This window comes from Varroa destructor, unplaced genomic scaffold (genome assembly GCF_002443255.2).
Source record: "Varroa destructor unplaced genomic scaffold, Vdes_3.0 BEIS01000001.1, whole genome shotgun sequence".
Taxonomy (NCBI): domain Eukaryota; kingdom Metazoa; phylum Arthropoda; class Arachnida; order Mesostigmata; family Varroidae; genus Varroa; species Varroa destructor.
Window position 1 is genome coordinate 3,399,934 of NW_019211454.1, and position 13,873 is coordinate 3,413,806.

The 13,873-nt window shown below is 38.3% G+C and overlaps 2 protein-coding genes across 8 annotated transcripts; one reads left to right on the forward strand and one right to left on the reverse strand.

Moving 5' to 3' along the window:
• The first annotated feature begins 914 nt into the window (after positions 1 to 914).
• On the forward strand, positions 915 to 4,704 carry LOC111244130 (uncharacterized). Of its 4 annotated transcripts, none has more exons than XM_022790856.2 (3): positions 915 to 1,643; positions 2,555 to 3,270; positions 3,638 to 4,704. In XM_022790856.2, the coding sequence occupies exons 1-3, from the start codon at positions 1,511 to 1,513 to the stop codon at positions 3,899 to 3,901; spliced, it is 1,113 nt and encodes a 370-aa protein (XP_022646591.1). In that variant the 5' UTR covers positions 915 to 1,510; the 3' UTR covers positions 3,902 to 4,704. The 4 variants fall into 4 exon arrangements, with proteins under 4 accessions (XP_022646591.1, XP_022646583.1, XP_022646598.1 ...); XM_022790848.2 differs by having other exon boundaries at positions 919 to 1,643; positions 2,552 to 3,270; XM_022790863.2 differs by lacking the exon at positions 915 to 1,643 and adding an exon at positions 1,655 to 1,892 and having other exon boundaries at positions 2,552 to 3,270.
• A 1,266-nt stretch (positions 4,705 to 5,970) lies between these two features.
• LOC111244109 (engulfment and cell motility protein 1-like) lies at positions 5,971 to 13,747 on the reverse strand. Of its 4 annotated transcripts, none has more exons than XM_022790804.2 (11): positions 13,594 to 13,747; positions 11,431 to 11,568; positions 10,969 to 11,175; positions 10,366 to 10,623; positions 9,877 to 10,098; positions 9,313 to 9,477; positions 8,791 to 9,008; positions 8,279 to 8,568; positions 7,428 to 7,745; positions 6,860 to 7,038; positions 5,971 to 6,466 (listed from the first exon to the last, which is right to left on the reverse strand). In XM_022790804.2, the coding sequence occupies exons 2-11, from the start codon at positions 11,530 to 11,532 to the stop codon at positions 6,236 to 6,238; spliced, it is 2,190 nt and encodes a 729-aa protein (XP_022646539.1). In that variant the 5' UTR covers positions 11,533 to 11,568; positions 13,594 to 13,747; the 3' UTR covers positions 5,971 to 6,235. The 4 variants fall into 4 exon arrangements, with proteins under 4 accessions (XP_022646539.1, XP_022646511.1, XP_022646521.1 ...); XM_022790776.2 differs by having other exon boundaries at positions 13,558 to 13,747; XM_022790786.2 differs by lacking the exon at positions 13,594 to 13,747 and adding an exon at positions 13,254 to 13,447.
• Between the last annotated feature and the right edge of the window lie 126 nt (positions 13,748 to 13,873).

A 13,873-nucleotide genomic window follows, 5' to 3' on the forward strand; every position in this document is an offset into this window, starting at 1 on the left:
AAATGAGACCATATAGAAATTATATGAAAAATCTCACTTGTGTAAAAGAGAAAAGTATCTCAGGTAGCATAACCGCAGAAACACTTTCCACCTCGTATCTTAAAGCGTTGTTGACCTAAAGCGTTGCTGACTCTGCGTGAGAACTAAATGTTGTCCATACCGAAAGAAATTGATGTTGTTTCAGCATGAAAAGTATCTATTGTATGAATATTCTAATCTCAAGTGGATTTAATTAAGAGTAAATATTGGCATGCACTAATTTTATCTTTGATAATATGTAGCACTTGGGTGTGTTACCTATGTAATAAAAAAAAAACGATTGTTGATTGTAATACATAAAAACTCATCATTTCACAGCATTAAATAATAGCCCACGTTATATCATTAGCCTAACATGTTATACGACTAAGCAACTAAAAACTAAAGTGATTAACTAAGCATATCCACAAGTGAAACCCGATAATAAAACACGAATTCCCCGCCTCCGGGACGTTGGTTGCAGCATTTGCCCCACCCAAAGAGAAGTATATATGTATTTTTGTTCCACAGTACTCTCACTCCGCAGACTAAATCTCTTACTCGATGGAAGGGTAGATGCAGACTTTCATCAAGCGGGGACAAACACAGATGCAACGTGCCAAGCGTCTGCTCAACATCAGCTGAAAATAAACATTAGGAAGTACGTCTAGCAGCTCGATGGCCATCAAATGGCTCATTTAGTCTCTGTGCGATTTTTGCTGTGAATCCTTACTATAGCCGACGGACATAGACACGCACATACAGTTGAACAAGTGAACAGGTATATACAAACAGGCTATTTTTAGACACCGTAACTGAGACACAATAGACAGCAGGCGGGCAATGCAGATATATACAAAAATACAGTGAGCGCAAGGGACTGACGTCATTTGTCTATATTGTGTTCTACTGCGATGTGAGTTCGACGGCCGCTCCCCATCCCGAAAAACGTTCTGTCATTGCGCTGCTTTTAACGTATTTTACCGTATGTCCGCTTGCCTGCTACATCTACGACTTGGTCTGCCCAGTGAATGACTGTAGCGCTGCCGAATCTATTTAAAAAGACATCATTACTATCATTGATGGATGATAGCGGAAACATACCGAGCTTAGATGTGCACTTTCGATCTCGCTAAGAACGACTAATTTGTTAGTGAAGCAATGTTCCTAAAGTGAAGTGTACATCGAATCGTGGCTACAGAAGGAGGGAATGTTATATTAAATGTTTTAATTCGGTGCGGAACACAAGGAAACGACGGCAGCAAGATGGATTCTTATTCAAAATTACTCAACTAACGAAAGATTAAGGAGCTGCATCTTTCCGTTAAACAAGCTCAAACAATTCTTTCTGCGGTACGAACCCTGAATTGTGATCTGGCGACGGCCATATCTCGTATTTGGTCAATACTTATTGAGTTAGCTGCTGACATTGCAGCATTATATTACTGATATTAAAGGCTGCACTATTACTATTCGTTTAGTTGTATTGTTTATGGTGCAAGCGCAAAATCATAAGCTGCCACCAACGCCGATGGCTGACGAAGCGGCAAGACGGCGCGAACTGCGCCGCCAACGAATTCTCGCCAATTCAGAGAGTCGTCTCCAGCTTATACTCAGTAATGGAGGTGAGTGATCAGAAGAACAACGCGAACCGGCGAAGTATCGTACAATATGTCTCACAAAACTATCGCGGGTATCTTATAGTTTGTTTCGCCAGTGTCCACTAGTCGTTTAGAACACTTCACTTCGCGTTTCGATCATCTCTGATCGCGCCGAACAACTCCATTCAGAGCTATCATAAACTACCAGCAGCATATATGAAGTATGCACATGCGATTTAGGTTAAAACCGGATGAACATGTGGCATGTGAATGGTATGTGTAGCACGAGATATTTATAGACTGAGTTATGTTCAATTGAAACGGCTTTATTTTAAACAACTAAGTAATGTAAAGATCCTTTAATTCAAAAAATCCAAAGCCTACAAGCTCTGTTATGTTAGTAAATTTTGCTAGTTTACATTAGGTTGTGGCACCTCCGTTAAGGTTATCGAGTAACTCTCGCTGTTGGATTTACAGTGGAAGCAAATTTCAGCACTGTGAGAGCAAGCATTGAACATTAAATATTAAACCTGGTTATTTCCGGACATGTAAAAATCAAAGATCGTCGTATATACTGGCATTTCGGCAATCGAGACTCACAAGGCTTGTAATGAATCGATACTAGAAGACCGTTTGGAATACAAAGTCTTAACAGACTTTATATAAATTGCCGCGTGCTCTTAGGATATAGTTTATACTATCCAGTGTTTCTTTTAAGGCTGTGATATCATAATCTAAATTCAGTTTGCGGATTTTAGCAAAAAAGCAAGAGCAATTCTATTGGTTTAGATGGCCGAGGGGCGTTCTCTGTCGTCTTGTTCGTCGCAACGCGCTCTGTGTCGCGTGATGCGTAGAGCAAACATATCGTATACAAACGCTTACCTTTACAGGATGAATAACGTCCTTACTTTTTTTGTACGCTTGAATTCTAGAAGATCGGGTTTCCCATGACAAACCTTTTCTGGCGCCAGATCAACCTGAACAGCCTCCAATCGCGATTGTTGCGAATGTTACATCTACCGATGCCGACAATCTACTAAACCCACAGTTGAACGCTATTAGTCGAAAGTCGTCTAACACCATTGAGACCTCCGAAGTCAGTCCTGGGCATAACGGAAGAATTTATCAACTGCCAGGAAAAACAATCGAACAAACTTTGATTATCGGTTCTCCCCCAGCCAACGATCGCGTCGATCGTGTTCAGTCAAATTACAGTCCGATCACGAACATGGACTTTACAGACATACCGTCAGACGAGCGACAACTATTTGGAGGAGATATCTACGGAACAGCAGACATTCTAGCTGCGGAACAGGTTCAAACAGGTGCAAATTTCAGATTACCACCGGATGGAGAATTTGAAAATACTCCTTTAGCACAACTACTTTCTAATCTGACGGATAACGATGAGGCTCCTCTCGTTACGTTAGCGAACCTAGCGGGTCGGTTGGGTCTTCCAGAAGCCGATCAAAATATGAACAGGGCTATAGGGGGTCGTGGTACAGCAACAGATCGACAGAGTGCCGGTGAGATTGCTCGCAGACGTTATCAAGTTCTGTGGGATCCTTGCCATCTTCGTAGGACTTTGTTCATTTCAGTTTTGGCTGTTCTGGCAAGATTCGTGTTACCTGTTTTACCAGCAGACTATGCGGTAAGTATCTTGATTGTAGCGGAAAACATCCCCGCGCAACAGGGATGTCAGTTAACAAAATCGTTGTTTTTAAAAGAATACATTCGTGGGCTAAAAGATACAACAGGTGTGGCATTCATGACTAAAGAAATTCGATGATGGTGAAGGTGGTGTAATATTCTAGCTGGTAAAATTTTGACAAAACTTCAAGTTCGAAAAATCTATAGAAATCAGATGTTGAGTATAGTTAATAAACAAGAGTAGGTTAAAACAAAATCTTGTCGTGTGTAAGGGAGGAACCAGCTTGAGGTTCATAAATTGTGTGTAGTAATATATTGTCGGGCAGCAGTAGCATTAATAAGAAAATTTGTCCGTTTTGCTTTTACAGATCATGTTTGCACCTCTCTACCTTTTGGAACTTCTGTCGATTTCATTGTGTATTTTTTATTCTGTGCCGCTTAACAGGTCCCGAATGTCAATTGCTTTTAGTATTCTTTTATTCATGGGCGCATCACGGAAATCAGTGCAGTTTGGTCAAACATTAACAGCATGTTTCGAGATCTTCTTACGTGATCTGTCCATTTATACGTTTAGTTTCTTTATGGCTCACGCCTTCTGTCAGCATGCGGACTTACTAGCAGTTACGACTTAATAATTCTCGCAACGTCGCTCAGTTTCAATACAGCTGCAACGGCTGTAAAGAAAACATACTTACGGATGGAGTGAGATTAAACCATTGCAATTTAAGACTGCCACGGGAAAGGCTCGACCGTAGCGAATGGACCAGTAATCAATGCATCATAATAACATTTGTTAAGTCCAAATGCATCAGTAGTATTACATTGGGGAAACGTGGAGAATAAGCCGAGAAAAGTACTTGCACTAGGCATGACAGGGTGGAAAACAATTGTTGTTAATATAGAAGAGACAAATCGATGCCTCTTGGAAAGCAGTTTTATTAATAAAATTTAAGCAACACATCTATGAAGTTCCCATCTTTTTGGAATGCTGTTGTGTGTCGTAGGCAAGAGGGCCTCATAATGATACGCTTTGTTACTAGGTATCCTTAACGTTGTAATAGGGGGAACGACTCGCGTACTGTTGTACAACAAGCGGCCACTTTGTTGTGTATAATCAGTATATAGGCTATACAGCCGCATAGCTAATAAAATATGTTTGCAAATTCTTGCATCCATCTATGTAAATGTGCAGCACACACCTACCAAGGGAAAAACTGCAATATAATTATCAAAATAGTAATGATACTTAAAAGACAAATCATCTACCATGCAACACTCCAGTTGTTTAGTGCCCTAACAACTGATTCAAAAGTCGATCAGCAAATTAAATTGCAAATTGGCTACTTCCCTGTTATGAAAGCAGTTGAAAGTAGTTATATATACTCAAAAGGTAGCAGGAGAGTCTCGCAATAAATAACTGTTTTTGTTGTTCGCATTTTCGTGTTATATTTTTTATTTTCTGTTGGAATAAATAATAGCAATACTAGCATGTTGGCTTAGCGAAGCGATTCTTTGTTTTACTTATAAATAAAAATATATAATACTGTTGACAAAAGGTGACGTACATGCCCAGCATATGTCAAGCTCACTATAGCTTAAATATATTTTTTAAGATATCCATTTTCGTTATATGTCAACATCGGCTCCTATGTAAGCGAATTAGCTCCTCCGATAAGCTAGGTAATCTGATCAATTGGGTGTCTACTTAAACCTCGACAGTAAACAAAATATGTGTCTTCATATATAAGGACAAGATAATGATATAAATTGATATTATTACGACTGGCCTTCATAAAATTTTCTCAAAATGTATAATTAAAGTTTTATACAAGCATCTGCTTCACTGATAAAATCACTGAATGCCTAAACACCTATGTGCAAATAAATGAAATAACTTTCGTAATTTAAAATAAACACATATGTAATTTCTTCATGTTATTTGAACTAAATTGAACGGTGAGCATCAATATATTTACCTCCAGCTAAAACGCTAGAATCGATCATTCTTGAAATTTCTCGTAGATTTTGGCGTGTTTTTTTCTTATTTGAAGCTTTAGACCCTGGGGTAGTGTTACATAGCTATTTACTCTGCAGTAGTTTTGCGTCTGCGTTCGTTTTGTAGGCCTCAACAAAAAAACCTAGTACATTGCCTTAAAAATCTCAATCGTATATACATAACTGCCAGCAACCATGCATCCATGTGAACCACTTTACCGTGTAAACGCCCATCCAATATGGTTGCCTTAAGCTAACTCACCGTTATAAGCTACAATATGGTTTGATCTCGATCGCGCAATGGAAATAAGCCGCGTGGAAAATAAATCTAACGAATGGGTATTGTTTACTGTCTGGCGTCCAAATAATGTCCACTTCACAAGAACCTTACTTGCATATGGATCTAGTAAATTTATTTAAATTGTATTCGCCTTGTTATAATTTGGTATCACTAGCCAACACAGACTTATAATGTTAAAGGCTTTTTTACTTAGTTCTACCACACCGAACTTGTACACCCATAAAGTGTAATTTTTGTGTTGTTTTATATTGTGATTTTGTTCATTGGTTTAAACCTAACTAATAACTAAATCAGGTCAATTCCTTTCCTACTCCTTCCTAACGGCCTGTTGAACACAGATTGATAACCTAAATTATGTTGTGAACACCACGAAATGCATAGATTAGGAAATCACTTAACGCAGGATAACTATTCTGTTCTATATTTGGAAAATATTTTTAGTAACAAAATCTAAATAATTATATATTTGATAATTGATCATAATATAATTCTTGGCAGAAGCCTGTTTTGTCAAATGGTTCTTACAAGTTGCCTGCTTTCGCTTTATCGGCAGTAGAAGACGGCACAATTCACTGTGGCGTCTGTTCTAGCACGACTGTTCATTCTCCCAGGCGCAACCCTTTGGTCGTGATTAGCACTCAGTGATAGAAAACGTGGCGTCCGACAGTTACTACAACTGCCACTTGGGTTGGGTTTGGTAAATAATGGGCGCGTTAAAATCATAATTGGGAGGATCTACTGGCAGCGGCGGTGGCTTGTCAGGAATCTGAACGCCCTCCGTGTCTAACAGATGAAGTTTCATTTCGACGTGGAGAAGCATTTCGAGGTCCTGCACACTTTCGCGAGAGGTCATGCTTTCACCTAATAATGCGAGGATACCGTCCGTCCAGTAGTGAAACAGCTGTACGGTGACACATGGAAGGAATATAATTGAAAATGTTTACCACGTTAGAACGCGTCCTTAGCCAGCGCGTTAATTAACGCTGTAAAACTCAAGTTCAAACGTTTATTTAGTAATTTACAATCCGCCTAAGGTTTCATATAAATTAATGAGAGAAATGAGAAAATCCTTAAGGAAGATAACCTACAAAAGCAAAAAAACTACTGACGAATAACTATGACACGAAGACTTCACGAATGTACAATGAGACAGGGTTATTATTCTTACTCTATTTACTGTTTCTTCTCATGCAATATTTGCGTGTGTGTTCTTTAATCGCTGTACTCCTAAATCGATAGTTTGTTAAGACATATTGATATCGAACAAGCTATTATTGGCATAAGTTATTTTCACCTTTTCTGTAGGCGCAACGAAATTGAGCGACTCTTGTTCGGTCTGTTGGGGGACAAGTGAAAAGGCCAGTGGTGCAGCAGTTTTTGTTTTGCGAGAGTCCTTCATGTGCGGACAATCTCGACCGGTCTTCAAGCATCCGATATCAGCGACCAGCAATTTGTGGGGTAGCTCATCCACACCTGACAAACATCGCAAAGGTAGTAATTTTGTTGATATACCTCGCTCAATTGAACGCACGAATTTTTCACCTTAGAAACTTACAGGACTACTTATTAATCGTATTACCCATGAAATAATGACAATCACAACCTGTCAATGTAAGTAAGGGGCACTGATTCGCACTGGAATAAGACGTTCCAATAATGTCCAAAAAAGAATACTCCGATTTACATTCCTAGGTACGGTGTAAGAATACCCTTTCCAACAATGATAAAAAAGTTTTTAATATCTGTGGGTAAGAAAAACTAACTTCTTATAGACGTACCTTTATGGACAAAAGAAAACATAATATTAATATTGGGTTAAATCCAATCCATAATTTGATTTGTGTTAGCTTGGATCTACTCACTTGGCGGTGCAGACTTTTCATCCCAGTCGCCATAATGAAATACTTTGAAATTTGGCGAGAGTCGACAATACCAGAACTTGTCCTTAATGCGTTGCCCTTTGGCAGCATATTTGGTGAACAAAGTCCCGTCTGTAAGCTGTTGTAGTCGGTGTTGCTGAATTAGGCTAACCAACTCCGGAATAAGCATCTCCCGAAGCTGCACTATTGGAATCGCTTTAGTTTCACATTCTTCTTTGTTACTCCTTTCTTCGTTCCATATATTCATTATTTCCGAGTAGGGAAGTGTTGCTAGTTTTGATTTTAATTTCTCAAAATCATCTGTAACAAAAAAGGCAAATATACACAGCCATAGCCATACAATGTGATTAGTTTGGGCCGTATATGAAACAAAAACGGGAACTTCCCCTAAAGATTCTTTCATTGGGCTTGCTTGGTTTGGAGTTCTGTAACGTGAAGTTCAACAATATAGGAAGAAGCACGGTTTCAATCCTATATCTTATTATATATATATATATATATATATATATATATATATATATATATATATATCGTTGATTAAAATCAAGACCGATTCATATAGTAAATGTCCAGTGCAGCTTTCCGCAGCCAAAAGTGACGCTGGAACGTTTGCTCAAAACGGACTACACAAGAATCCGTTCAGTATTTACCGATGGTAATAGAAACCACTATAGAGAAGCAGCTATTTATGAAGCTGGCCCGTCCTTCACCAAATGTTTTCTCCATAGATCAGACGGGTTCGGGAATATCACTTATAGTCATTTTGGGGGATAAAACTTTGTTGTATTAAGGATTTTAAGTGAATACTGATCAAGTGTGTCACTAATACTAACTTGGTGTCGTGCCATCTGGTGCCTCCATCGCGCGTTCGATTTGATCTTGAACCACTTGCATCACTTTGGCAAAATCTTCAGCTGTAGCTCGCATCTCCTTCCACGTTTTGTTCAGCAGCTGAATACAGACACAGAAAAATTCCTCAAACGCATGGGCGTGCGAGAAGAACATGGCATGAAAAGAGCCTCCTTGATCTCGAGGCGGATCACCTATGTGTAATATGTCGTCGGCCAAAAGTCTCACGAGCCGCACCGATGCGCGAGCGAATGGGACTTCATGTTCATCGCCTCTGCTCAAACAAGAACAATAGACTATTAAGATATATGAAAGATTGATGCATGAATAGGCAGGGAACATTCGTAGCCCTAATGAAAACGCACATATCCCGCGAACTCAAAATATATGTGTAAAATATTATGCATAACGGCGATTTAGGAAACAGACTGTTTTTTGCTAAATGTACCATAGAGAACCTTCAAATTAAAGAGCAGTATCGGGTACCGACTCTTACCTGATTGAATTTTCAAGGACAAACTTTATATACTGATCGGTGTGGTACTTAGCGAAGTAAACCATGTTGTCGAGCGCAAGCGCTCCCGGTGCCGGTAATAGATCTTCGATAGGATTCGATGCTGATTGAAATCCTAACTTTCGGAAGCATTTGGCAGCTGAGCTCTTGTTAGATCCGGAGCCTTCCGTGGGGCCGAATGCAATTCGGCGGAGCTCCTCCTGCAAGGATAAACAAGCATGGTAGCAAAATGAAACTAACAGTTCTATTTGCGAACTGCTCAAACTAAAGATTTAATTCTTCATATTGACTCAAAATATTGAAGACGACACAAAATTAGTGTGTCTTACAACACTATTTTGGCTCACCTCAATGGAGAAGACCGTTTAGATCAGCAACAAATTACCAAAAGTGGACCGAACACGGAAATCATTTTGTCAAAAACCATCCGTCAAATTTTATGATTTTATTATTTAAAAACCTTTGGACTGCCTTATTTCATTGAACCTTCGATAAAATATTTACCAATTTTAGTCTGGCGTCAGAGTCGTTTGGGTCTAGGTCGTGCCTCTTCCGCTCGTCCTGAGTATTGAACAACAACGTTTGTAGAACATAGAGCTGATGAACCATCTCACGACCTTCCTTGCTGATCACATGCTGTCCTTTCGATAGAATATTTGCTTGGATCACCTGGGGAACGTAAAGCAATGATATCGCAAAAATGCTAAGAAATACTATAGTTCATAATAACAATGAATTAATTTCATGGAATATGATCTGTTCTGTTTTGACAAAACGATTATTACTTTTGTAGTTGTACACAATAGCTAAAGATAAAAGCTGAAAATAATTAATACTGTAACTAATATAGGAGCACGATAAAGGTTAGAAGAAACGGTAGCAGAATATCGATAGACCGTGCTTATTTTATGTACCTTATGGGGACTTGGGAGATACTACTCTTTTTTCTTGAAGCGATCATATGAGTTTAACACATCAACTATACAATTAGCATAGGTAATCTAATGATGATCATAAAATCCGATTTTCACATATTCAGTTTCTTCACTAGGGAACATTTCAGCTTACCTTTCGTATTTGCTTCGAGGCAAGGGTTGCATGCAGAGCTTTTCGTTTGGAAAACTCGGCTTTTAGGCAGAGCGCGTTAATGAATGCGATTGCACTTTGTTGTATACCGCTGCTGCCGCTTTGGATGTGTACTATTAGATGTGGTATTGTCACCTGTTGATCTACCAAATGATAGCGCGATGACGAGTTCAAAACAACGGATTCTAGAATCGAGAGAGAGGCCTAAACAAGCCCCAGATCGTAATGATGATCAAGATAATTCAAGTGTTAATTCTAGTTAAACTGACTTGATTTGTGGAAGGAATTCAAGAAGCTCACAAAAACATAAAAAAATTAAGCATGAGAATTATCTTCCACTGTACTATAAACATTTGGAAAGTGACTTCACGTTACTTTAGTTACTTTAGATAGGTTGTAACTATTAGAAGCGTACGGCTTTAATCATGCAAATTTATTTCCCAGCCATGGCAAACATTTTGTGAAACAAACCTGAAGGATGCGAAAATCTATGGCAGACGTTTGATTAACGTTGTTAGCCACGCGTCCAATAAATTTGGGTTCGACAACATCCCACGAGACAATATTATGATCCATGAGCTCCACGAAGCTCAACAGGACATACGCTAGGCGTTCACCAGTGTAGACACCATCCTGTACGCTGCGCAAAAGGGTCTGGTGGCCTTGACGGTTGATGAATTCTAGCGCGAACGTCTTGTCTAGGGACAATCTGTGAAGTTCCTTGAGAACCTAAAACAAGCAGACCAGCCAGCAAAAGAAGAAATATACATTTATTAACTAACTAGAATAACACATTGCATTCAAACGTATTGCCACTATGCACAATAATTGATATATATGTATATATATATATATATATATATATATATATATATATATATTACACAAAGATCTGTTGAAGATATTAGGGGATATAGCTATAACTCAGTGTCCCAAGCTTTTTCTATACAAGTTGATATAATTTGTAGATCCCGTTAAGTCAATATCTTCTATACTTAATTATATAAAGATAATAAAACTCGGATGTAACTTATCGGGTAAATCTAGTCACATGGAGCTGTGCATCTGTAATACCTCAACAGGGCAATTATTGCCATTTGTAGTTAAGTTATCGAGTATGCGCTGAGTTCTTCTTGCAGGGCTGGCAGTCAACTTGAGAAAGTATCCATTTTTAATATTGCCACGATTTTTTTCGGTAATGTATGAGGGCTCTGCAGGTTCAGAGAACTCGAGCGCATAGCTGTCCCCTGGGTCGTTCAAGCACCATATTCCGCATAGTTCCTATTTGTAGGAAAGGCCAAGATAATGATAATTATTAATACATAAACTGTAGATTGTCACATTTAGGATAAACACAGCGAGCATGGATATTAGATAGACTTCATAGAAATGTATTGCTTCTACATAATTATTAACTATTATATAAATCGCTCCTGACTTTTAGTGACTAAGTGGCATACTACATTAAACAATCCTATTGTTTTTTATAATTATTTTCGTAAATGAACTTTAATAGTAAAGATCACGAACACGCACCTGTATAATACACTCGAGGGGTCTAGTTTGATCCAGTTCGATGAGTTGTGTTGGCTTATCTTTCATCTCCACCGCGACTTTTACCACATCCTTCTTACCCATCTTTGCGACTTCGAACACGTATACTATTAATTCTTACTATTCATTCGAAAAAATAAATAGATGCCTTCGTTACCATAAGCTTCCATAGAATGGTACATACGATTATTATATATTGTCATTGATAATAAAGGCTATTATCATGCGAAATCGCGTAGAGCATGAAAGGAATTTACATTGCATCATTTGCGCCTATTAACTTATACCCTAGCGATGTTCAAAGATTGTAACTGTTAAACATTGTGATACTATGAGAAAAAGTACGGTCAAAGTGAATAAGGCACAAAGCGGACGCGTTTAATTTTTATGCAACCTATTTCAATTATAGTTTATATATAATGAGGGTAGCTCATTGGGAGCTCCTTTTATGATACAATAAAACTTGAAGCTTGCTTATAGATTTCGAAGAACTAAATTTGTTGGTTTTCAGAGGGGTCAATTTCATTAAAATTAAAATCTTATTTCTCTGGCATTTATCTAGACTGTTAGAATGGAAGGCTCAAAATTATATAGATGAAAACCTTTCTTCCAACTAAAAACCTCAAATAATTCTTTTAAGTTTTATATGGATAATGAATAAATGAAAAAATATAGGAAGAACGGAACAGGAATATTGGATAGAACTTGCAATCGTGCTTAAATTTGATAAATAAGAAATAAAACACTTCGACAACTCGTCTTATTAAATGTATAAATTAGTTTAAACAGTCGGATGATTCGTTTAAAACATAGTGGAATACGTTTGTATCTTTCATGTGCTTGTCATCGATAAGTGTGACAAATCCGTTACAGAGTAGCAAATGGTAGGGGCAAATCTAAATCGTTTTTAATTCTAAAGTACATCACACGTCGTAAGCTCGCTTGATTATACAGAGTTTTTATTTTAAAGAACCATGACGATGTGCCATATGTGAAAAGGAAGCTGCAAAGATCTTACTTAAAACATCTAGGATTCTAATATTGCTTATTTTTGCGAAATAAACATGACTATACTGCAGCGGAATCTAAAATGTACTTGTTCATCTCGATCATTAATGTGTCGAATCTTAGCCTAAAGGCTGGAGACAAGATCAGCAATATTGGTTACTTTCCTTTGTCATTGCTTTTATCACCTATCATAGGAATGTTTTTATGATGGCCACCGTTAATGGACATTATCCAAGTTTTTCGCAAAGCAGCCATCAAATTGTTCAACGTGATTTACACTTTCCAAAAAAATTACGTCGTCACTGTGTTACACATACAAAACTGTAAACTATTAGAGCGCCCTATTCAATATCTGGGGCAAATTACTCTCGTTCATTACTTCTAGTGGCACTCGTCTCCTGCGTAGTAAATGTCTGTCTGTAAAACCAAAAATTGGTTCAATAAGCTTACCTTCTAAAAGAAGTTACTCCCCTACCTCTTCGAAGATTTCGGACAAATGTACAAGCGAGTGCCACTCACTTGTACTAGCTAGCACGCACTATTCTCCGTTTGAATAAAGCGACAGATATCAACGGACCTCACGACGCATCGTTTAAGTGTTGATTATTATTGTGAGCCTTATAAATTTAAAACTTCAGTTTGCTGTACAGGCCTACGTTATACAGTACAGGCCACTTACTATGCGCGCTCACACTATAAACTCATTGAAAAGATTCAATAATTTGTTTTCCAATGTAGTTATAAATAAGGATATTTCAATTCTAGCCAATCTATTTATTAAAAGGCTTATTACGCACCTGCACGCACTTATATAAACATAACTTAATTCGTATAAGTTGATTTATTCCAACCCAAATAGCGATGTTCAACTTTCATAGAACATCTTCCTGTGTCTACTGGGCTGATCTCATTGACAGCTTCTTGAGTAGCGAGGGCGCCATCTGAGAGGGTCATAGACCGATAGTGTTGGCAGCCGCCACTGTTCTCATAAGATTTACTTTTTTATATATCGTCGTTCAATTGGATGCATCAACATACAGCAGACATCCCCAACTCGTCATCCTTACGAGCATTATGTTACTTAACATATAAACTACTTACCAAGTAACAGCATGTTGGCTGCATGAGACAACTTACATGCAGTCTTTCCAGCAGGCGTTAATCACGGTTCCGGCCTGGTCTTTTCTGTCTCGAATATACCGTGTATATACACAAACACGCTCTGAACACCTAATATAAACATAGCACACTCATTCACAATATCGCTGTTTTTCGTCTGCTCTCGACCAGCACACCAAATATTTACATTGAACCTGGCGCTTAGTTTCACATGGTTGTTACATGTTGTCGTCGTTGTTTGAGTGGTGATGGTGGCAGATTTTTGTAAATCTTAGCAGTGAGCATCAGCTGTGGCTGC

Excerpts from the sequence above, each read along its gene's own strand:
- LOC111244130 (XM_022790848.2), top strand. The coding sequence starts at position 1,511 with ATGGTGCAAGCGCAAAATCATAAGCTGCCACCAACGCCGATGGCTGAC. Across the intron at positions 1,644-2,551 it reads GCTTATACTCAGTAATGGAG|AAGATCGGGTTTCCCATGAC; the intron begins GTGAGTGATCAG and ends CTTGAATTCTAG. Across the intron at positions 3,271-3,637 it reads TTTTACCAGCAGACTATGCG|ATCATGTTTGCACCTCTCTA; the intron begins GTAAGTATCTTG and ends TTGCTTTTACAG.
- LOC111244109 (XM_022790804.2), bottom strand. The coding sequence starts at position 11,532 with ATGGGTAAGAAGGATGTGGTAAAAGTCGCGGTGGAGATGAAAGATAAG. Across the intron at positions 11,176-11,430 it reads CCCTCGAGTGTATTATACAG|GAACTATGCGGAATATGGTG; the intron begins GTGCGTGTTCGT and ends TCCTACAAATAG. Across the intron at positions 10,099-10,365 it reads TAGATTTTCGCATCCTTCAG|GCCTCTCTCTCGATTCTAGA; the intron begins GTTTGTTTCACA and ends GGGCTTGTTTAG.